The sequence below is a fragment of the Diuraphis noxia genome, unplaced genomic scaffold (assembly GCF_037042655.1).
Source record: "Diuraphis noxia isolate RWA-SAM2 unplaced genomic scaffold, SU_Dnox_SAM2 contig0003, whole genome shotgun sequence".
Taxonomy (NCBI): Eukaryota; Metazoa; Arthropoda; class Insecta; order Hemiptera; family Aphididae; genus Diuraphis; species Diuraphis noxia.
The window spans coordinates 6,741,438-6,765,062 of NW_028301713.1; the positions used below are offsets into that span (position 1 = coordinate 6,741,438).

A 23,625-nucleotide genomic window follows, 5' to 3' on the forward strand; every position below is an offset into this window, starting at 1 on the left:
GTAGTAAAAAAGAAACCTAACCTAACCTAACCAGAATAAATCAGTTCACACAACCTTTACCCTCAGACATACACTTTGTCCTGGCGTAGTTCTATACGGCCATCCGATTCCCTAATCTCCAAAAATCAAATACCTCGGCCTTACTCTTGATCAAAGATTAACGTGGGTTCATCACATCAGAACTAAAAGATTAGCATTGAATCATCGTCTTCACTTGCTAAAACCTTTACTAGGTATGCAATAATCAATACACCTCAGTAGTAAGTGGGGCACTTGAGGACACTTTTGCTAAAAATATCAGTAAAAGATCAATAAACTGTAATTAAACATAAAAAGATCAGTAAACAGTAATTAAACATAAAAATATCAGTAAACTGTAATTAAACATAAAAAGATCAATAAACTGTAATTAAACATAAAAAGATCAATAAACTGTAATTAAACATAAAAAGATCAGTAAAAGAACACAAGATTGATTTTAATCAGAAAATCATCATATGTTTCGAAAATATTAAAGATGAATTTTATTACGGAAAGTTTGGAGAATTTACTTTGATTGTAGATAAAAGTACAGGATACTTCAATGCTACTAAACTTTGTCAACAAAGTAAAAAACAATATAGTCATTGGTTTGAATTAAAAAGAACTTAAGAATTAATAAAATGTATTAAAAGCAAACTTCAAATTAGAAATTAGAAAAATTAATATCAGGAACATATTTGTGTAAAGAACTTATATTGGATTTGGCTTCGTGGATATCTCCTGCAATTTGATTTATTTTTAAATTGTTAATATCTACATTTTTAGATTTATATATTTTTAATAGAAATATTTCTATTAAAAATATTTTAATATATTAGATTGTAACGAGAAAAAACAGAGTGACCAATTAAGTGGCGCACTCTAGTTGTCCTCATTACCCACGGTCAAGACCGACCGTCGCCTCGAAACCCGTCTCCACCGACGAACGATAACCGAACCACAGATTATCATCACCTAAATAATTTAAAATTTCAGGAGGAGGAGTACTCGAAAATGAATCAAAATATATTTTATAATTTTTTATTTTTTTCCATGCAACCCAATGAGAACCATTTTGAGTAGAATTATTTAAATTAAATATCCCACATTCATTTAACCATGGTTTTTCAGGTAATTCATTTATCATGAAACAACCTCTAAATTTTTTTATATTATTTCCAAAGTTTATTATATCAAAATTACTTAACGGTTCAATATTTATATTTTTTATTTTACTCCAAAAAGTTGTATAACAACCTGGATAATTTTTAATGTTTTTTCTAAATGTTGATATATCGAAATTAATCATTTATTCGATTTTTTTTTTTTATTTGTCTTCAATCCAGAACCTTTATTTTTTTCCATTTCTTTATTGTGTCGAATTATTTCCTCTTCTATTTTTTTCTTATGTTTACTATCTTTATAACTATCATACAATGCAATTAAAGTTGGAGTAGCTACTGCTGCAGCTTCTAGATAAGGTAAAATGAATGGTAAAAATCCACCTTTAATTTGCTTCGATGTAATCTCCAACCTTACTCCAGAATTTTTTTTCTTGGCATTTTTTAATTTATCTATTTGATTTTGATCTAAATAATATTTATTTTCTCCTTTATATATTTTATCACAAGCAATATCAATTGTTGCATTAGAATTTTTTTTATGAGCTTCAGCCAACATTTTTTATGGTTTATAGTTAATTTAAAATGCATTTTATTATACAAAATATTTATTTAAAAAATATTAAATTTTATTCAAATATTAAATTCATTCCTAAATATCTTTTTGTTTTCATTACATTTGCAGTTGTCAAAGCAGCAATTTTTTCATTCAAAGAACTATCAGAAGCATAAAATCTTTCCATTGCTTTTTGTTGTAAATTTTTATGAGCGATATGTCTTGTTTTAGTATCTTTATGATCTTTATAAAAATAATCATGTTCTCTTGCATATTCGTCTAACTTGTTAATCGGGGGAATATTTTCATCTAAATTTGTAAATGGTCCTAGATAATTATATCCAGGCCAATGTATCGGAGGTAATTTTGAACAATTTAAAAAATCATTAAAAAACCCTGAACCTTTTATAATATCCTTTGGTAAATGTGAAATATACGACATTAAATATTCTACACCTTTAACGGGAATATCAATTATCTTTTCTATTTTTTTAATACAAAAATTAAGAATTTCAAGTTTTTCATCATGATAAGTGTTTTTTCCCGATCTTTCTGCAGATGATATAACATGTAGTCTGTCAATTAATTGTTTAATATTATATTCTAACTTATTTGTTGTTTCTTTTGCAAATAATCTTTATGGTTGGGCAATGAGTAAATATTTACCTACTGGAGATTTCAAATGGGTTGATAATCTGAATGATTTTGATGTAATGAATATTTCTGATAAATCATGTAAAGGTTATATTTTAGAAGTCGATTTATCTTACCCTAAAGAACTTCATGATCTACATTCAGATTTCCCTTTAGCACCAGAAAGACATTTTGATGACAAACAACTCCCAAAATTATTAACAACTTTGTATGATAAGAAAAAATATATAATACATTATGAAACACTAAAATTATATATTAAACTAGGTTTAAAGATAGAGAAAATTCATAGAGTATTAGAATTTAGTCAATCTCCTTGGTTAAAAGTGTAAATTGATTTCAATACTAATCTTAGATCAAAAGCTAAGAATGAGTTTGAAAAAGAATATTTCAAATTAATGAACAATAGTGTTTATGGACGTACTATGATGAATGTGAGAAATCATGTTGATATAAAATTATGTTCTAATGTTTCAAAACTAGACAAATTAATTGCGAGACCAAATTTTGATAAAAGAACAATTTTTACAGAGAATTTAGCTGCAATCCATATGAAAAGATGTCAAATATCTTTCAAACAACCAATATATATAGGAATGTGTATTTTAGATTTATCTAAATTGTTAATGTATGATTTTTATTATAATATAATAAAGAAAAAATATGGAAATAGAGTTAGATTATTATATACAGATACAGACTCACTAATATTAGAAATAAAAACTGATGATTTCTATCATGATATAAATGTAAAGATAGATAATAAAGATAGATCATTAATTGATGATTATTTTGATACATCAGATTATTCAAAAGATAATATTTATGGTTTACCTTTAGTTAACAAAAAAGTCTTAGGTAAGTTTAAAGATGAGTTAAACGGAAAAATTATGACTGAATTTATAGGTTTAAGATCCAAATTATATTCACATCGAATCTTAGATACTGAAAAGGAAATTAAAAATCTAAAGGTGTTAAAAAAAATGTTGTGGAAAATAAAATATGTTTTAATGATTTTGAAAATTGTTTACTAACAAAAAAATCAAAATATGTTAAACAAAATTTATTCAGAACTAAGCTGCATGATATTTTTACTGTAGAACAAAACAAAAAAGCTTTAAGTGCTTATGATGATAAAAGATTTATTTTGGAAAATAGTATTGATACATTAGCTTGGGGACATTATAAAACCAATATAGATAGAAATGATTTTGTAAGCCATCTCAATACATTAATTAAAAATCAAAATAAAAAAGATTGAAAATATAATATATTAAAATATTTTACGATTGTATATTGCATTTAAATTTTCAATTATTAATATCATAAGTTCTATGAAAAATATTTTAATAATTATTGCATTTCAATTGTCTGATCTTTTTGCACATTGTTTTCTTTGTGATCTTTTACTGATGGATTTAAGGACTGTGCCAGGAATGGTATATATATACTACTGTAATATATTTTAAATCTAGTTGATTTTCAGAGTTGCATTTTCGGTGAAAAAAAATGAATCGAACGTCATTGTTATGACGTACTAACACACATACACTACGGGTTAGTCATGTCTATAATATTGTTATGAATAGATTATACTAGCGTAATATTATATTCAATATAAAATCACGGCAAAAATCAAAATGTGACAAATCTATTGTCTACTTCATCGTAGTCATTACGGAATAGTAATAATATTATAAATTATTATTATTATAGAATCATAATACTTTTCGGGTATTTAAAGATGAATCTCAGGAGCACAAACGGATATGAAATTAAAACTGACACGTCTCGACAATGTTTTACGTCCAGTTATAATAAACATCTGTTGTATATAAATATTGTAGGACATTACACAATAAAATTAGGTATAAGTTAAGAACGATATCATTTTTAGTTCTGATTTCGTTGCAATTGTCCATAAAATCTATTGTTATCCCGTAGTACACCTATTCACTAAGAACATAATATATTATGTAAGTGAACTCTGTACTGTTTTAAAATCTTTAAGACTGTATTAATAAGAATAACATTCAAAGGTGGGCAAGTTAATGAAAATATTTGACTCAAGTTAAAAGTACACGTCATTATCGTTCAGTCAAAAGTTAACAGCTTTCAAAATATAAATTTTACTCGATAAGTTAAAAGTTGATATGGAAAAAAATATTAAAAACTCAGTTTAAAAAAAGTTTATCTATTTTTTTTTTTTAATCAGTATGTAAATCGCATTAAGACTATTAAGAGTGACTGTGTCTATCTAATCTAATCTAATACATCAGTATACAAAATTATTTTATCAAGAAAAATAACAAAAATATTAGTGTTATCAAAGTTGTTGTACCCTATATATACTAGATACCCTGTATGCGATATGTGCGTTCGCTGGATAACGCAATGGCCTACGTGACTGTGGGAAGTGCGTTGGTCAGCGAATTCGCCGTGCAAGGACCCGTACGGTTCCCACGGACGGGGCCGTGTCGGCAGTCGGAGTACGGACTCGAGTTAGACGGAACCTCCATTGTGTAGACAGAAAATCTTAGTTATAAGTTTGAGTAGAAATAATAAAATTAGTGTACGTGAAGTAATTTAACTAGTGTTTTTATTTATAAATCATTAATTCCTGATTCCAACGGTAAAGGTCTATTCACACACAGCGGTGACGTGACAGTGCCGTGACCGTTCCGGGATTCCCCCGGCGAGGTTAATAATATTCTTAAAGGAAAGATAAGCATGACGTTCTCACACGTCCGGCGCGTGACCGTACCGACGCAAACAGTGTTGTCGCCGTCATCGCACCGTGCGCGTCCGATTACTTACGTCCGATATTTTTCATATTTCACGGTCATCATTTTCATCGCAGTACAAAAATGAATGACGAAAAACTGATAGAGTTAGTGCGAAGATATTCCGTATTATACGATTTATCACATCCCAAGTATATGAACACGGACTTCAAAAATATCATATGGGCTAAAATAGCAGAGGAAATGGAAACAACTGGTAAGAAATACAATAATTAAAAAAAATTAATACAATAAATTATTTCTAATTATTTTATTATTTTATTATTAATTTGAATAATCCCAGTAGTACCTTTTTACATATTTTTTCATACTAACATTATCTTATATAATATATTATAAGTATTTCATATCCAAGGAAGAGAACCAGCTTCGGAATTAAAGTATTCAGTGAATATTTCCCTTGTACGAAATGCATCTGTAGTTGCGTTTCCTCCTTGCAAATGTAAATTTTGTAGTGTATGTCCCTTACTTGTGAAATCCACTTGCTGATTTACGTAGTTATACGTACACGAATCATATTTTTTTATAAAATTATGTAGTAAGCAAGAAGCCAAAATTATGTAATCTACGTTTTTTGGACACGCCTGAATCCGCCTATTGTAAAGTCTAAACTTTTGTGTCAAAATACCGAATGTGTTTTCTGATGTCCTCCTGGCACGGCTCAAACGGTAATTGAAGTTACGTTTTCGATCATCCAAATTATCTCCTGGATAAGGTCTCATTAAGTAGTTCTTCAGAGGAAATGCCTCGTCAGCAACAATAACATATGGCACTTGAATCTCTGTGTTAGGTATGGTAGAATTTTCTGGAACATTCAATGAACCACGTTGAAGTGCTTTGCCTAAACTTGAATTAGCAAAAACTCCCCCATCACTATTCTTGCCATATGCTCCTACATGGACAGCAATAAAGTTACAGTGAGCGTCTACAAGAGCCAACAAAACAATAGAGACAATTTTAGAAAATCTCTAAAGAAAAATAAAACTGTAAGTGGTCAAAGAGCGAAAAATACTAAGCAGTATAAATATTCGCAGCAGTTAACCTTTTTAACAAAGTTCTTCGAGGAGAGGGATACAATGACTAACATAGATTTTGAAGTACCAACTCAAGAGAATGCAGGTAATGATGTCGTTGATGAATCAGGTCAATATGAAAATGAAGAAAACTCCATAGACTGTACAAAAGACGTGGTTAATCCTGAGATTGTAGAATCTCAAAGTTGTACTTCGTCCAATTTAAAACAAGCTGAGTGTTTTACATTGCCTACACCACGAAAGAAAACAAAACAGTCGGTACCAGACACTCCTCCCTCGAAAACTGCCGCTGCTACTGTCATGGAGTATCTCGTCAAAAAAAATGAAAATATACAACCATTGGCCCCACAGCATCCAGTTGACGCTTTCCTATCAGGAATAGCTCCAGTCTTAAAAAACTTACCCCCACGCTACTGGCATTACGCCAAGTCTGATATATTTGCTACGGTTCAAAATTACGAATTCAAAATGATTATGGAGCAAGATCAATCTACGGAGCCACCTCCAAACCCAACGTATTCTACCCGAGCATACTATGAACAACCTACCAATGCAGCCTATTCTCCACCTAACCTTGCATCTATTTCAGCGACTAGTTCTTTCACCAACTCTCCAGGTGATCAAAGCCAAGACTCTAGTTTTGGTGCATTCCAAAAGTATGATTAGTAACTGTATGATTTAAAAGTATAATAAAAAAAAATAAATACTTAAATATGTTATTATAAAGATGATGTACTTAATATAAATTGTAAAACTTGTATCTAATTCTTATTTTATGTCTTAACCAGGTGCGTCATTTTTTTTCGTGATGCACCCTATATATATATATATATATTATTTTTTTTTAAAACCGCCATGTTAAAATTGGTCCACTTTTAAATACAGTAATCCAGGAAAAAAACTGAAATTACGTCCCTGGTCTTAACTTATATTTACATCAGATTATACAACTACCTCAAACAAACGGCAAGCCGTTCTCTTGGTGTGATAGCTTTCCTCCAATGTGTGTCTTGCTTTTTCAGATGCACTTCCAACTTGCTCAACAGTAAGTTGAACGAATATTCAGATAACCTAAAATATTCAAAAAACTTTGTTCCATCATCCATCAACTCCTTATAGAGAGTGGAAAATTCTCCTTCAGTTGGTCTTTTCTTCCATGCCTTATGGACCCACATCCGTTTTTTCACTGCTTTTTCTTCCTCTTCTTCATCCAAAATCAAAGCAATCATCAATAGATCATTTTCTGAAAACATAGTCATCTTTGCCACGAGGTTTGGTCAATGACAGCGATACAGCACTTTACTCAACGATGACGGATGAAACACTGACTACTGTGAATACAAATCACGGCTGGTAGAATCACGGAACGGATACGCCACGGTCACGGCACTGTCACGTCACCGCTGTGTGTGAATAGACCTTAATACGGCGTTAGCACACATCATTTGGTGGCAGCGGTGGGATCTCCAAAAGAGAAAAACTGTTGTACTTTATTCTACGGCAGTGCAATTTTGGAGATCACTAACGAATCGACGTAAGCTATCGTCGTCGAAATTTAATTTCAATATCAAGGAATCGGAACAAACACTCGTAAGTGTTGTCATAATTGTCACACATAATATTCGTATTATACGCGTCGTCGCCGCCGCCAATACGTAGTAGCACAGACGAGGAGAGTTCGGTCGTCTTCGTCGTCGACGTCATCACCGCCGCCGGGACAACACGTTACCACATCATTCTACGAGACAGTGCTGCGTGCACATTTACAAGGAGAGTTCGGTCGCCGCCGTCATTGTCGTCGTCGTTGCCGCCGTCGTGTGGATAGTGCCACCGCCCGGCGCCCAGTTCCTGTACGCGTTGCCGCAAGGGAGTAGGGCAAGGTCAACGCCGCCGCGTCAGTGGGTCAGTATATCAACACCGTGCCATCATCAGCAGCAGAGTTATCAAGTTAAACAACAACAGTCGACATCAATCATAATGCAACGATATTTATATGTCATCGTTTTGTAAGTTTTAATAAATATTATTATAATAATATTAGTAATATAATATATAGTAATATAGTATACAGTAATACTATTATTGTTGTACTCTTGTCTCTTATTAATGCATGTCGAATCCGGGGGCAAGCGATAGTGATAATTCAGATTTAATAGATTTATCTAGTCCGGCTAGTGATACCTCTAGTGGGGAATTATACATACCACACAAAGTTTTAAATAGGGAAAGGGACTGTTTAGATCCAACAGGGGAGAGTGTAGGTACATCTAGGTATCCATTACGAAGTCATATTAGTTCAGAACATCTAGCAGGTACAGAGCATCTTTGCAAATCAGAGCATCCAACTAAACCAGAGCATCCAAATAATTCTGAGCATCCATCAACCCATTCACAGAATCCGAATCAACGACAGACTTTAAAAAGCATACAACAATCGAACACTATTTTACACAAAGTTCAAGCGACACTTGGTAACGTAGATATTGCAATCGGGCAGTCAACACAAGTACTCCGATCAAATAGAAAACCGACGTCAAATCAAGTAGTCAAAATGTCTAAACACATGTCTATAGAACAAGCACTAAAATTAATCCCAATGTTCGACGGGGAAAGTTCGGATTCAAATCATGCGTTCCAAAATTCCTGCGATTTTGCACTGCGAAATATTGACCCGAGTGAAAGAGAGAATTTTGTTAAAGGAATTACAATAAGACTCACTGGTAAGGCATATCGTGCAATAAGATATAAAGACATTAAGAAATATGAAGACTTGAAAACAATATTAAACTCAATGATTGAAAAAAAATTCACTTTATCACAGTTACACACGAAATTATCGGATTATGTTCAGATTAGCATACGGAGAAACGATACAACAATACGCGGATAGAGCAGAACAATTATTTTACGAAATTCTGGAAACATCAATATCTACGGGCAGACTAGATAACCCAGATGATATATCAAAAATAACAGCGATGCAGATCCTGACTGCGTTCACAGAGGGCCTGCCTCACGACACTAGGATAATAGTCAAGGCTAGAAAGCCGAACGATTTAAACGAAGCTGTTCAGATCGCAATCGAGGAGGAAACGTCACGCTTATCACAAAAGGAAATGCGTAAAAATAACATTCACCAGAAAGTGGATAATAAATACAAATCGAATCAAAATCATCCGACGGCATCTCACAGCAAGTCAAGTGGCGCGTGTTTCCTATGCGGACGAACAAACCACCAAGCTCGACAATGTCGTGCGTCAGAAGCAGAGAAAATTCGGTATAAAGAGTCACATCAGAAAGGAAAAACTGAACTACGCGATGTGAAAACAATTACATGTCGGTACTGTATAAAACCAAATCATACATTGGAAGAATGTCGAAAACGCAAATATGTTAATGCGAAGAAAGAACAGGAAAAGCAAGCATCGGCATCGGGAAACGAATCAACACCGGGCCCCAGTGGCGGACGCCCGGTGGGACAAATCAAGAAAGCCACTCTCAACCTTCAGGGGTTCTCCTTTTCGAAGCAAAATTAGTGGAGAATCATGTCTCTTTACAAATACCACAATGCGTTCAGGGTAGTGCACACTTTCTACTGGACACCGGAAGTGATCTAAACATGATAAAATTGTCTAGCCTACTTGACGAGGTATTTGTCGACGAAACCCAGATTTACCAACTGAAGGGAATAAATGAGTATCTAGTCCACACTCTTGGGTCCGTAACTTTGGACGTGCAATTTGGAACAAAGGTGCAACCAACGAACTTCCAAGTCATTCGGGACGATTTTCCAGTGCCTCATGAGGGTATTTTGGGCAAACCTTTTCTGGTTGACAACGGACTTATTATTGACTATCAAGCTTCGAGAGTCACGCAAACCAATGAAGAGCCAATCCAGGTGGCACCACGTACGGAAACCATAATAGCAATTAGCACAACAGCAGCGGAAGGCAGCACTTTTGTCATTCATTCCCAACCTGTCGGAGGAGAGAACATACGCTTGGGGAATGTCCTATCTACAGTCAGACAAAGACAACTGTTGGCAGTCGTAGTGAATGGCACAGAGAATCCAGTAACACTAAAACCGCTTCAGCTAGAGGATGTATCTTGTAGCGAGTACCAAGAATCCACGACGCTAGTGGCTACACATTCACAAAAGGAAACGGGGGACACAAATCGTTTAAAACGCATTAAAGAGACATTACAGACAGAGCACTTGAATCCCGAAGAATGCAACAGCTTATAGAAGATATGCCGTGAGTTTACGAATATATTTCATTTAAGTGGAGACACTCTTACGTCCACAACTACCATACATCATGAAATTCGTACCCCGGAGAATGCTACACCTATTAATGTACGTCCCTATAGGCTTCCGTATGCCCAAAGACAAGAAATTATTAAACAAACGAAAGAGTTAGAAGAAAACAAAATAATACAACCTTCTGATTCTCCATGGAATGCACCACTAATCGTTGTACCAAAAATACCTGATGCGCAAGGGAAACCTCAGTATCGTGTATGCGTCGATTTCCGTCGCCTGAATCAGATTACAGTGGGAGATGCATTCCCAATACCGCGAATAGACGAAATTTTAGATCAGCTAGGTCGTTCTCGGTACTATTCCACACTAGATCTGGCAAGTGGATATCATCAGGTGCCGATACGGGAAGAAGACCGTCAGAAAACTGCATTTTCGACGGACAAAGGACACTATGAGTTTATACAGATGCCATTTGGGCTGAGTGGAGCGTACAGTACTTTCCAGCGTCTGATGAATTCAGTTTTAATCGGAATCAATGGTGTCAAAGCTTTTGTTTATCTTGATGACATTATTATTTATGCAACAGATTTAACGGATCATGAATCAAAGTTAAGGGAGGTATTTTCTAGACTTGATAAACATAATCTTCGCCTTCAAACATCGAAATGTCAGTTTCTCAGAAGAGAAGTAATATATTTAGGACATCTTATAACAGACAAGGGTGTCGAACCAGATCCAGAAAAAATACGATGTGTCAAGGAACATCCAACACCTTGAAATGTGGTGGAAATAAAGCAATTCTTGGGTATGTCAGGGTATTATCGTCGATTTATCAAAGACTATAGCCGAATTTCAAAACCTCTAACTTCACTCTTAAAGAAAAACGTACCATTCGAATGGACGATTGAAGCTCAAACCGCGTTTGATATGTTAAAAGAAAAATTAATTAACGCTTAAATTCTACAGTACCCTAACTTTGAAAAAGAGTTCATTCTGACCACCGATGCAAGCCAATTCGCGATCGGTAGCATATTATCCCAAGGTATTCCAGGACAAGATCTCCCAGTCGCCTATGCTTCTAGAACACTCAACAAAGCAGAACAAGCCTACAGTACTACTGAGAAAGAGCTATTGAGTATAGTCTGGGCAGTCAAGCATTTCCGTCCATATTTGTTGGGACGAGAGTTTAAGATTTTCACTGATCACCAGCCACTAACGTGGTTATTCAACGTCAAAGATCCGGGATCTTGGCTGATGAGATGGAGATTGAAATTAGCGGAATACAATTATGAAGTAGTATATAAACCCGGAGTAACCAATACTAACGCGGACGCCCTAAGCCGCATCGCTGGAGTGAATATAATAAGGACCAGATCTCAGACTTCACAGGAGGATAAAAGTATAACCCTAAAATCGTTTGAAGAATACATGGAAGACCCAGTTAGTCAAAACGTGAAGAACTCAAATGTACATGAAGTTTCGGGAGATATCTTTGAAACCCCCGAAGAATTTCATTTAGTTCATTGTGTATCAGGAGACCTTAAATTAAGCCGAAGGATAGCCCTAGAATTCCGAAGGAGATATGGTTATATAGAGAAACTAAAGCAACAGCACCCGAAGAAAACAGAGATAGCTTATTTCAAGTTGAGATCACGTTACATTTTGAATTTGGTGACAAAGGAAAAATGTTGGCAGAAACCAACTCTTCAAGATATCTATGAATTTTTACTAAATCTGAGAAGTTTCTGTCAAGAGGTCGAAATCAAAAAGCTTGCCATGCCGCGTATTGGTTAGATCAGCTGGATGAATCTACCGTACTACAGATGATAAAATACATCTTTCAAAACTCCGGCATTTCGATTCAAGTAATCTCCCAGCAAAACGCTTCCAAGCTGGACAAACATGCAATAATCCATGAACATCATGCCACGGTCTTAGGTGGTCATCGCGGTATACAACAGACAATAAAACGAATCCAGTGCCAGTATGATTGGGAAGGGTTGAAACAGGATATTACCGAATTCATTAACAAATGTACTTCATGCCAAGTAAATAAAATTTCTAACCGTAACACCAAGCAACCCATGATAATCAGCACCACAGCGTCTGAACCATTCGAGAAAGTATTTATAGACGTTGTGGGTCCATTAACACGAACTTTTGATGGTAACGCATATATACTGACCATGCAATGTGACCTGACGAAATTCTCAATCGCAACACCCATGGCCAATAAAGAGTCAAACACGGAAGCATACCATTTTGTGACCTCTTTCATATGTATTCATGGGATGCCTCAGAGACTTGTAAGTGATCAAGGTACCGAATTCCTCAGTCGATTTTTCACGGAAACATGCAAGCTTATCGGCATAAAACATTCCACGACGTCACCTTACCATCCTCAGGTGAACGGGGCACTTGAACGGAGCCACAGAACCCTAGGGGAATACCTTCGACATTATGTAGATGTCAACCAGCAAAACTGGGATTCGTACGTCCCGTATGCAATGTTCGTGTATAACTCATCGGTGCATAGCTCTACGGGTAAACAACCTTATGAGTTACTATATGGCAAGACCTTTCTGGTGCCCAATTCACTGACAAAAGCCCCAGAAGCCCGCTATAATTATGATGACTACCAAACAGAGTTAAAACAGAAGTTAAGGGAATCCCACCAGATCGCCTAATTCAAAAGAAACAGAAAACCAAGCTCGACTACGACCAAACCGCACAATCCGTTGACATTCATGTAGGAGATAGGGTTCTGCTACAAGACAAAGCGAGAAAAGGCAAACTGAGTGCCAAATGGCTTGGACCTTACCAAGTCCTAGAACTAAATTGTAACGACAATGTGACCATCCTCAGGGGTAAAAAGAAAACAAAATTACATAAACACCTTGTTAAACCTTTCATAGAGTGATGTGAGTTACTCATGGTTGGAAATATTAGTATAGTAAATAAAGAAAAAAAAATAATGTTACAGATCGACATTTTTCATTCAGACCAATATAGTATTTGGGAGGACAGGATACACAATAAATTCAGTACCCGAGTCAGGCATCCTGTATCAACCCATGGGTACAGTACATCCAGTGGTCAACGAATTCAAACTCGTAACCTTCCTGAATATCTCTGCTTTAGACACTTATCACAACGATATCGTCGCTTTCCATAAACAACTCGAATTATATTGCAAACGGTATAGTTGGGTACACCAATCGACAGCTGTCCTTTCCAGTTGCGAATGGTTGAAATCCAGCACAACATCGATTTTTCACCAAATCGAACAGGTTAAGGGAGAAATTCTAGGATCTTTAGACTCAAATTACCAATCAACAAGAGCAAGAAGAGGTCTTTTCAATGCAGTTGGCAGAGTTACCAAAGTTTTATTCGGCGTGTGTTCAGATGAGGATGCGGAGTTCTTAAACTCCAAAATCTCGGAATTGAGTAATGCTAGAACTGATACCCTGAACATTCTAGAAGCACAGACCAGAATTGTACGAGCCACGGTTAACGATATAAACTCAACTTTGACAACAATTTCTAAAGAACGAAAGAATATGGGGGAATTGATCACCCATCTAAGTGAAAAATTGGGGAAGTCGCTTTCAACTCTATCAGAACTAGACGCTCGAGAAATGCTCGAGGAACACTTACGAGAAATTCAATTAACTCTACCCATAGGCTCAAATTTACCTTTCCCATTAGAAAAGTTTAGTATCACAAAATTCATTCAGGTTACCCAAGTTTCAGTTTTACTCGCAAGCAACGCCCTGATATTTATACAAAAGATCCCTTTAATCAGTTCTAATCTCTACAAGGGTTATAGGCTCATACCATTTCCTGTTCGACATCAGGGCCAGACATATTCTATTCTTACATCTGTACCTTCTGTATTAGCACTTAGCTCAAATCGAGAATATTGTATCCCTCTAACCGAATCACAGTTGGGGAATTGTAAACGCATCGACACTTCTTTCTATTGCTCGCAGGTCATGTGCATGTATAGTTCGACAAATACAATTTGTGGGGCTAACTCTCTCTTAGGTCTGAAGGAAAATTCTTCTGTATGTAAAGTTCAATATGTAAAAATTAATAATTCCATTTTTAGTCGCTTAGAATCTACAAATACATGGTTGTACGTAGCAGTAAGTGAAAATGTAGCTATTAAGCGTGTTAATGAGGATCCGCACAACATCATCCTTAATGGGACAGGGCAAATAACATTAAACCCACAATGTGTTTTATATGCAAAACAAACTATTCTCTTTCCATCGCAAGCGATTGTTAGGAATTCCAGCCAAAATCTTTATAATCCTATACAAAGTGAGGGTCTAGGTCATCTTTTAGTAACAAATATTTCTCAGGACCTCTTTGAAGCGCTTAATTTTTCGGAGAGTCATAACAACATTGGTCTGGAAGACTTATCACGGCATTCTAAATCTCTAAAAGAAATCGAGGAAATGATAAAAGTTGAGAAAAATAAAAATTATACTCCAAAAGAAAGTAACCTATATGTTATCATATCTCTGATTATTATCGCGACCATTCTTATAACTCTCTTGAGTTCTTTATTCTGTTTTGTTAAATATACTGCTAGGAGACCCATCATGTACCAACCACGAGATGTTGTAGCGGAAACTCAAATTTAAATATATGATTATAACTTTTATTTGTAAAGTAACATGTAACTGATAGAATATTTAGCTTAACGTAGATTTAAATAAGCAAGGCGCATGTGGCGATATTGTATACTAGCGCACCTAAAATATTAAGCAAACATGTTATTAGATTAAGATTTTATTTTTGATTTAGTAATTTGTATTTACAAGGTCGCAGGGACTGCTTCCGTTTAACTCGGGGGGTATGTTGTACCCTGTATATACTAGACACCCTGTATGCGATATGTGCGTTCGCTGGATAACGCAATGGCCTACGTGACTGTGGGAAGTGCGTTGGTCAGCGAATTCGCCGTGCAAGGACCCGTACGGTTCCCACGGACGGGGCCGTGTCGGCAGTCGGAGTACGGACTGGAGGTAGACAGAACCTCTATTGTGTAGACAGAAAATCTTAGTTATAAGTTTGAGTAGAAATAATAAAATTAGTGTACGTGAAGTAATTTATCTAGTGTTTTTATTTATAAATCATTAATTCCTGATTCCAACGATAATACGGCGTTAGCACACATCAAAGTATTGGATTATTTTTATTTTATATTAATATTTATGCATTTTTTTTTTTTTTTAGGTTTTTCTTTTTTTTAGGTTTTTCGGCCTTTAAGACCATCCCGCAAAACAAATTTCCCTCCAATTTATTCTATTTTCTGCTATTTCTCTCCAGTTTGCTCCTGGATCAACCTCTTTAACATCTTTAACATATTTCCTCACACAATCTTTCCATCTTAGGCGTGGTCTACCTAGTGGTCTCTTTCCTTTCGGTTCTTCCCTGATTACTGCGTTAATCATAGCGTCTTTTTTCCTCCAGGTGTGGCCTGCCCACAACAGTCTTCTTTTTTTGATTTCGTTTGAAATACATGGTCTCTGAAACAAGTTCTGTAGTTCTTCATTGGTTCGAATTCTTCACTCTTGGGTTCTTGAGTGGAAACAAGGTCCGTATATACGTCTTAAAATTTTTCTTTCAAATGTGTCTAGTTTTATTTCCTCTATTTTTCTTGGTGCCCATGTTTCTGACCCATATAGGACGACAGGACGCATTAATGTCATGTATATTTTTATTTTTAAGTTCAAAGATATTGATCTCGATTTTAGCAGGGTTCCCCACCAAAATAGCAGTTATTGGCCTTGTTCGATCTTTTCGTTCATTTAAACCCGCCACTGTTTGGCGGCAAATGGTGACCACGCTCGGCCACCCGCAATGTTGGTCAGCCTGATGCGCTCGTCACCTTGGTTCGGGTAACGACGCGTCTGCCGACGCCGCCGTGCTGCGGTTTGTGTGTGTATGTGCGTTGTTGGTGTGTTCGCTCGTGATCTCCGTGCAGCTCGGCCGTTTGATTTATTATTATTTTGAAAAGGTGTGCTCTCACTTATTTCTACGTGCTGCTCGGCCGTTATTTTTGAATACTGTGTGTGTTCCCACGTGTTCTACGTCCGCTCCGGCGCTTAAGCTTTTTTTGCGATCGCTTTTCGTATTTGATCAATTTTGCTCTGTTCATGTTTGCTGTCGTATGCTCTTACGCATAATCCGTATTCGGAGGTCCGTTGCTCCACGAGAATCTGACTGTAGTCGTCAGTTCCCGTATGTCCACAAAGTGTTCGCTCAATAGCGAGAAACAGCAGCTCCGCGTACACAAGGTCGTGATCACGTGTATTAGCAGTTAATACTTCAATAGCAGCTCATCTCAAGTTCATCTCCAGCTCTGGATTCGCTTGCAGCTGCGCAGGCCAGATCGGTGTTCCCCGCGTCCCCCCCGTTTCCTTTATATTGTATATTGTTAGGTTATATATTTCACCTGAATGATTGTCGTTTCACAATACATCAACTTGTTGTTCACACTTACTATTTGTCATATTTAATTTGTCCTTCTCACAAGGGTTCTGAGAACCGAAGCGTCTGACAACATCCCTCATACGGACTTGTCAGCGCAACAGGCCAGTTGCATTCTTTTGGAAATCTCTACTTTTAACTCATTGTCCTGAGTTAAGAGGACACCTAAGTATTTAAATCGTGGACTCTTTGGAATATATGTCCATCTACATTCATACTCTCCCCGTGGCGATACGTCCTGTTTTTTCTGTTTAGTTTCATATATTCTGTCTTTTTATCATTTATTCTGAGACCAACTTTATTCGCCGCATCCATCTGTTTTTTACAATGTATTTTTACTATTTCGATATTGTCTCCTAAGATGGCAATATCGTCGGCATATGCTAGCAGGCCTATCTTTGACTGTCCTAAAGTTACACCTTCTGATATGTTCATATCTCTGACAACCTTTTTCAGAACTAGGTTAAAATTGGATTGGAGATAATGCATCCCCTTGCCTTAAACCAGAAGTTACTTTGAACGGTTTAGATGTAGAGTTCGCTATTTTTATTTTTACTTCAGAATTTTCCATTGTCGCTTTAATCAGGTTAATTAACTTTTTTGGCATATTGAACTCTTTTAATATCTTAAATAGTGTTGGTCTATGTATGGAATCGTATGCTTTCTCAAAGTCTACAAACAAAGTATATACCTCCTCATCAAATCCCCACATTATCTGAAATATCTGCCTAATAGTAAATATTTGGTCTGTGGTGGATCTATTTGGTCTAAAACCTCCTTGGTAGTCTCCCAGTATTCCTTCGGAGATTGGTTTAATCCTATCAAGGATGCAATACGACAAGACTTTGTATGTTGTATTAAGTAGAGCGATGCCTATAATTATTATACTCGAGTGGATCGTTTTTTTTGTGTATCGGACATACTAGAGCGGTTCTCCAATCTTCCGGGATTTTTTCTTCTTTCCAGACTAATTCTACTAGGTTATGTATGTATGTTGGATATGGCTTCTTCATCTAAATTTTTTAGAATCTCAGCCTGGATTCCATCTTCACCTGGAATCTTATGATTTTTTAACCTCTTAATTTGTTCTGCTATCTCAATTCTGGATGGTGGAAGATATTCGCTTTCGTTTGGTTCTACGTCAGTCCAATTAAATGTGTCTATGGGTTCGTCGCAATTAAGGAGGTTCTCAAAGTAGTCTTTCCATTTATCTAAGATATCATTTGGGTCTGTAATTAACATACCATCGCAATTTTTTAGGAACTTTTCCTGTTTCTTGAATGCTTTTCTAAGTGCATTGATATTTTGGAATAGCAGACGTGACCTATTCATTTTTTGGTATTCTTCTGTTTCTTCTAGCATGTTCTTGGTATATTTTCTTTTTTCGTATCTGATTATATTGTTTACTTCTTTTTTGCATATTATGTAGTTGTTTTCTTTTTCCACGTTGTCTATGTCGTTAAGCTACTGTTTTCTACTTTCTTTTTTCCGTTTTAGGGCTTTCATACATGTATCGTTAAACCATGGTTTTTTTTTTTTTTTTCCTATTACATCATCAGATATTTTGTTTAATATATCCTTAGCTTTATTCCACTTCTCATCTACCGTAACCATGCTCTTAATTCGTAGTTAATAAATTCTTGACGTATTTTATGTCTCAAGGTATTTATACAATTTGGGTCATCTAGTTTTGCTACGTCATACCTAGTAAGTTGTTCCATACGTGTATGAGGGCGTTTTTTGAGCTTTATTTTCATTTTACCTCTTATGAGATAGTGATCTGAGTCCAAGTCTGCCCCTCTAATCGATCTGACATCTTGGATACAGTTTTTAAATATTGAATTGACCAGGATATGGTCTATTTGGTTAGTATATCTTCCATCAGGTGACCTCCAAGTTCCCTTATGTATATTTTTATGTGGGAACATTGTACTCCTTATTACTAAACCATTCCCGATTGTAAAGTCAATTAGTTTAGTTCCGTTGTCGTTTGTCTCATCGTGTAAACTGTGTCCTCCTGTCACTTGTCTAAACATTTCTTCTTTCCCAACTTTGGCATTTAGATCTCCTAGAACAATTTGTATCCTATTGCTAGGAATCAAGTTCAGTGCACTTTCCAATTGTTTGATAATATTTATGTATACCTAATACCTATAAACAAATAATTTCAAAATGTTTGTAACTTAATGTATTGTTTTTAAATTGACTGAAAAAAACTAAGTTATTTCAACTGTTAATTAAACTAGTTAAGTTTATAAGTTGATTAGGAAAAAAAACGTTTTAACTAGTTAATGCCCACTTTTGGTAGTATTAATATGACACGACATCGTTGCAATATAATAATACACTCCGACCATAATATTGGCATGATCTATTTATTTTTTATGAGCAACACACACGTGCAATGTAGTAATTTAATTACTTTTCAAGGAAAACAATAATAATAGTTACTATATAGTAAGTTACACTAACTTTATACAACTATAATACGTTGTTTTAATGAAACCTGCAGAGAATGCAGTTTTTGTAATTCTACGTGATACACCACATTATATTATTATTTTAATTTTGAATGAAATAAATGCTTTTTTTTGTTTCTTTTTTCTTTCCAAAAGAGAAAACCCGTTTGTTACATTATCAAGCGCGCGCTATATCAGGCGTGGAAAACTTTTGAAAATTTAAAAATCATTCCGCAGACCAACATTCATATTCTTATATAAATACGGTATGTGAACAAAAAACAATAGTAGGTACCTATTTAGTTAACACTTATGAACAATGGGAATAGGGAGTACCTAACTTTGCTCGTAATGCATTTTACTTGTTATTATAATCGACGAATGTACGTTCGCATTGCAGTATTTACGTTATTATTCATTACTTTTAAGTTATAAGTATAAGTCAAAAATATTGTAAAAACATTGAATAAAGTGCAATATAACATTTTGATTTATCTCAGCACATGATGTTCTAAATTCAAAAATGATAATTTTACATTCAAAATTTAATTTTTAATACACAGTTAAAACTATGATGTAAAATCAATTATCAATAGTCAATGTGTAGTTTGGTACGTGTACTTCAGTTTTAAACTCATCAGCGATCATTATAAGTCTAAAATAAAAATTTTAAAAATATAAGATGTTATAATAATTTTTTTAAATATAAATAAACAAGTAGGTTAACTTATAGTTCTTAATTTAATTTAAATGTAGGAGAAAATAACTATTTATATACGCTCAGTAATCACAGATTAATTAAAGTAGATTAACTAATAAATTCAATAAACTTTTACTATTGTAGAAGAAGAAAATAAATATTAAATATACTAATATTTTAATATTATTACTTTTATTTATTATATGTTCATATATTATGTTTTCATTAAAAATATTTACTTTTACTATTACATTAAATATAATTTTATTAACATGATACCAAAAACAAAGTTAGTTAGAAATGCTAGACTAAATCCTACTTATAGAACTGTACAAAACTGGCATGACAAATGGAGAGCAACACATTTAGGCCCTCGCACGGGTCAAGGTGTAATCATGGTACATTATTATACTTATCAGTTTATCACCATTATACTACTTGAAATAGATTATTTGTAAAATGTTTAATAATCATAATAATTAAATATACATTACATTTGTATTTTAGTAATTCTTTAAACAACAATATATTAAACATTTGTATAATTTGTTGAAAGAGCCAACTCACTTTTTTAAATGAGATTAAACATTTAAAGTATAATATCCCTTATGTAATGAAAAAAATTAGAAAAGTTTAAAACATAATTTTGTATAAAACTAACTTGGTAGATTAACTCGAAACCATAATTATTGTCAATTTTTACAAGAAGATCCCAAGTTAATATATTTACTAAATTAGATGATTTAACACCTTTAAATGAAATGGATACAGCAATTGACTTAACTTTATTTATATGTAAAACTAAAAATATTTAAAAGTATATTTAATTGAATTGATTTATATAATTATTAATTATAACTAATTGTGATTTACAGAATTATTTTTCTAATATCGAAAAAAAAACATTTGTTATCAATATAAATAATAAGTGATATGGTGTTCCGGCCTCGATTAAAATGGCGGATTGTTGGCTTCAATTAAATACACAGGCTGTATAGGCCAGTTAGCAATCTAGTTTATTATATATATCTGTGGGGTACAACTGTCGATGGTATAATCACAGAATAGGTGAGAATAGGCTATTCTGTGGTATAATCACAGATTATATAAAAGCAGATGGTACACTTCTTCGATTTACTGATAACACGAATCTACCTCAAATCAGTAGGGTAACATAAGAGAAATAAATTAATGTACAACAACTTTTACCATAATTTTTAATTATTGTATCAAATAATATTTAATACATAATAATATTATATTATATGTACTTTGTGCGTCAATGGCTCAATGCTAATGGAATTCCAAAAATCATCTATAATTTTGCGTAGCTTTAATTCAATATATTATGGATAGTCTGTTATAATCTTCGGGATGATGTTTATCAAACCTACTTGTATTTTTTAAAACTTTAAAACGGATAATCATGTTGTGAGATTATAGAGTTTTTAAGGCCCTATATACCACCCACAATGTAAGGGGAACACTTACATCGTGACCTGCAGGCCGCACCGCGTGTTGACCCGAAGGCCAAGTCGGTGGAACTTGCAGGCTTTTATACACGCAGTGGGAAATGAATCCCAAAGATTTATTTAAAAAGGGGAAAAAGTAAAAATAATATTAATAAAAAAAATGTGACAGAATATAAGGTAATCATATACTTATATTTTAAACGGTTATAAGTAAATGTTGTGTTTTAAACAACATGAATAAAATAATATAACATTAGGTACATGGCAAATGCAATTATTATTATATTGACATTGAACAATATTTCAAGAAAAAAAAAATATTTTGTGAATTTCCAAGATTTTGGCAATTGTTGTAAAATAATTACCTATTTTAATATTTTATAGTAATTTATACCATGAAAAATGTTTATACATTTGGGGGGGCTTAGCCCCCCCAAACAGATCGAAAGCCCCCCCAAATGTATAAACATTTTTCATGGTATAAATTACTATAAAATATTAAAATAGGTAATTATTTTACAACAATTGCCAAAATCTTGGAAATTCACAAAATATTTTTTTTTTCTTGAAATATTGTTCAATGTCAATATAATAATAATTATTTATTATACCATAATTATATTAATACCTAATCGTCATCAGTGCGCGCCGACTGACCGTCGCGACGGATTGTTATCGCATTATCGCAATGACAAAAATAGAAATTTCCAACAGTCAGACTTTGATAAACATTATTAATGTTCCGATTGGCCCGAACTTCGATTGCCGTGATGACCGTTTCGTTTTTCGTGTAGCGTCACTAGCGTTGTTTACTGTTGTTAATCCGAATTTGTAATTTCGGTCGAATATATAAAATTATAAAGTAAATGTTACCTACACGGGCTACACGTGTGTATTATTAAGTACTGTAACCACTAACCTGTAGTATTTCAGTATAATATCATAAGTGTTTTATTTATTTAAAATAAAATAAAATAATTATTTTATATATTAAAATGTTGAATTTTTTTGAAATATTTAAAATTAAAAAAAATCCTAATGAAGCTGTGACATCTAAAAACGTGTTGCCGACGGAAAGGGAAATTCCTAAACTACGCTGAAAATTTGACTGTTGACATTCTCGCTATACCTACTTTAAATTACCATTTTTGATGCGTTAGGGATTAATTTATTATAAAATATAACATTTTACAGATGATTTATATGAGCAGAAATATTTATCTTGAAAATCTTTTTATAAACACAAAAAAAAATGCAACTCTTACACACTGAAATAATATGGAAAGTTATATTTATAATTTAGCACTGCCATGATTGTAACATGAATTATCAAACAATTTTGAACATAAAAATGGATTAATTAAACTTTTGTTTTCACGATACGTTAAAACGTGCATGCATTTTTGTTTTAATATGGCTCTCCATTATTTCTCTGGCTCGCGTATGTACTACTAAATAGTAAATATATGGGGCACATGATAGTAAGTGACCTGTAGGACCTGATGATATTCCTAAAGCCAATGATGGTAGCGGTGTTATTGGCAGTAATAGTGATGTTACATCGGAACCTAAGGTCAGTACTGATTATGTCTTGAAACAATTAATGAAACAGAACGAAATGCTGATGAACTTAATTTCATTACAAGCAAGTAAAACAAATAATGAACCTAAAATTATACCAGTTTTACCCGATTTAAATAAATCGTTACCTAGTTTTGCGGGGAAAAGTTATAACGATGATGCCTTAGATTGGGTAGATACTGTGAATAATATAGCTTATCTCCATAAATGGCCTGATAATCTGAAGATAGAAACTGCACGTAATTGCCTTGAAGGTCCAGCCAAACAGTGGTTCATTGGTAGAGTTTTCAATTCTTGGAGTGACTTTGAGACTCAGTTCAAGCGTACGTTTGCTATGCAATCAAATATCGGTAGTCGATGGAAAACCTTAGTTGCACGCGTACAAGATAAAAATGAAAACGTATTAGACTATTTCCATGAAAAGGTACGTCTTTGTAGAAATCTTAATCTCGGCA

At 34.1% G+C, this 23,625-nt stretch overlaps 1 protein-coding gene and 3 pseudogenes across 1 annotated transcript; 2 read left to right on the forward strand and 2 right to left on the reverse strand.

The window, feature by feature from the left end:
• Nucleotides 1–23,625, reverse strand: part of LOC149056625 (uncharacterized) — a 161,628-nt pseudogene that overhangs the window by 105,673 nt on the left and 32,330 nt on the right.
• Nucleotides 5,013–6,856, forward strand: LOC149056631 (uncharacterized; annotated as a pseudogene).
• LOC149056632 (uncharacterized) lies at nt 7,076–7,609 on the reverse strand. The gene has a single exon (XM_089223842.1). The coding sequence runs from the start codon at nt 7,447–7,449 to the stop codon at nt 7,141–7,143; it is 309 nt and encodes a 102-aa protein (XP_089079968.1). The 5' UTR covers nt 7,450–7,609; the 3' UTR covers nt 7,076–7,140.
• LOC149056633 (uncharacterized) lies at nt 8,301–9,726 on the forward strand (annotated as a pseudogene).

Bases quoted from the DNA above. Each gene is read 5' to 3' on its own strand.
- LOC149056632 (XM_089223842.1), bottom strand. From the start codon at position 7,449: ATGACTATGTTTTCAGAAAATGATCTATTGATGATTGCTTTGATTTTG.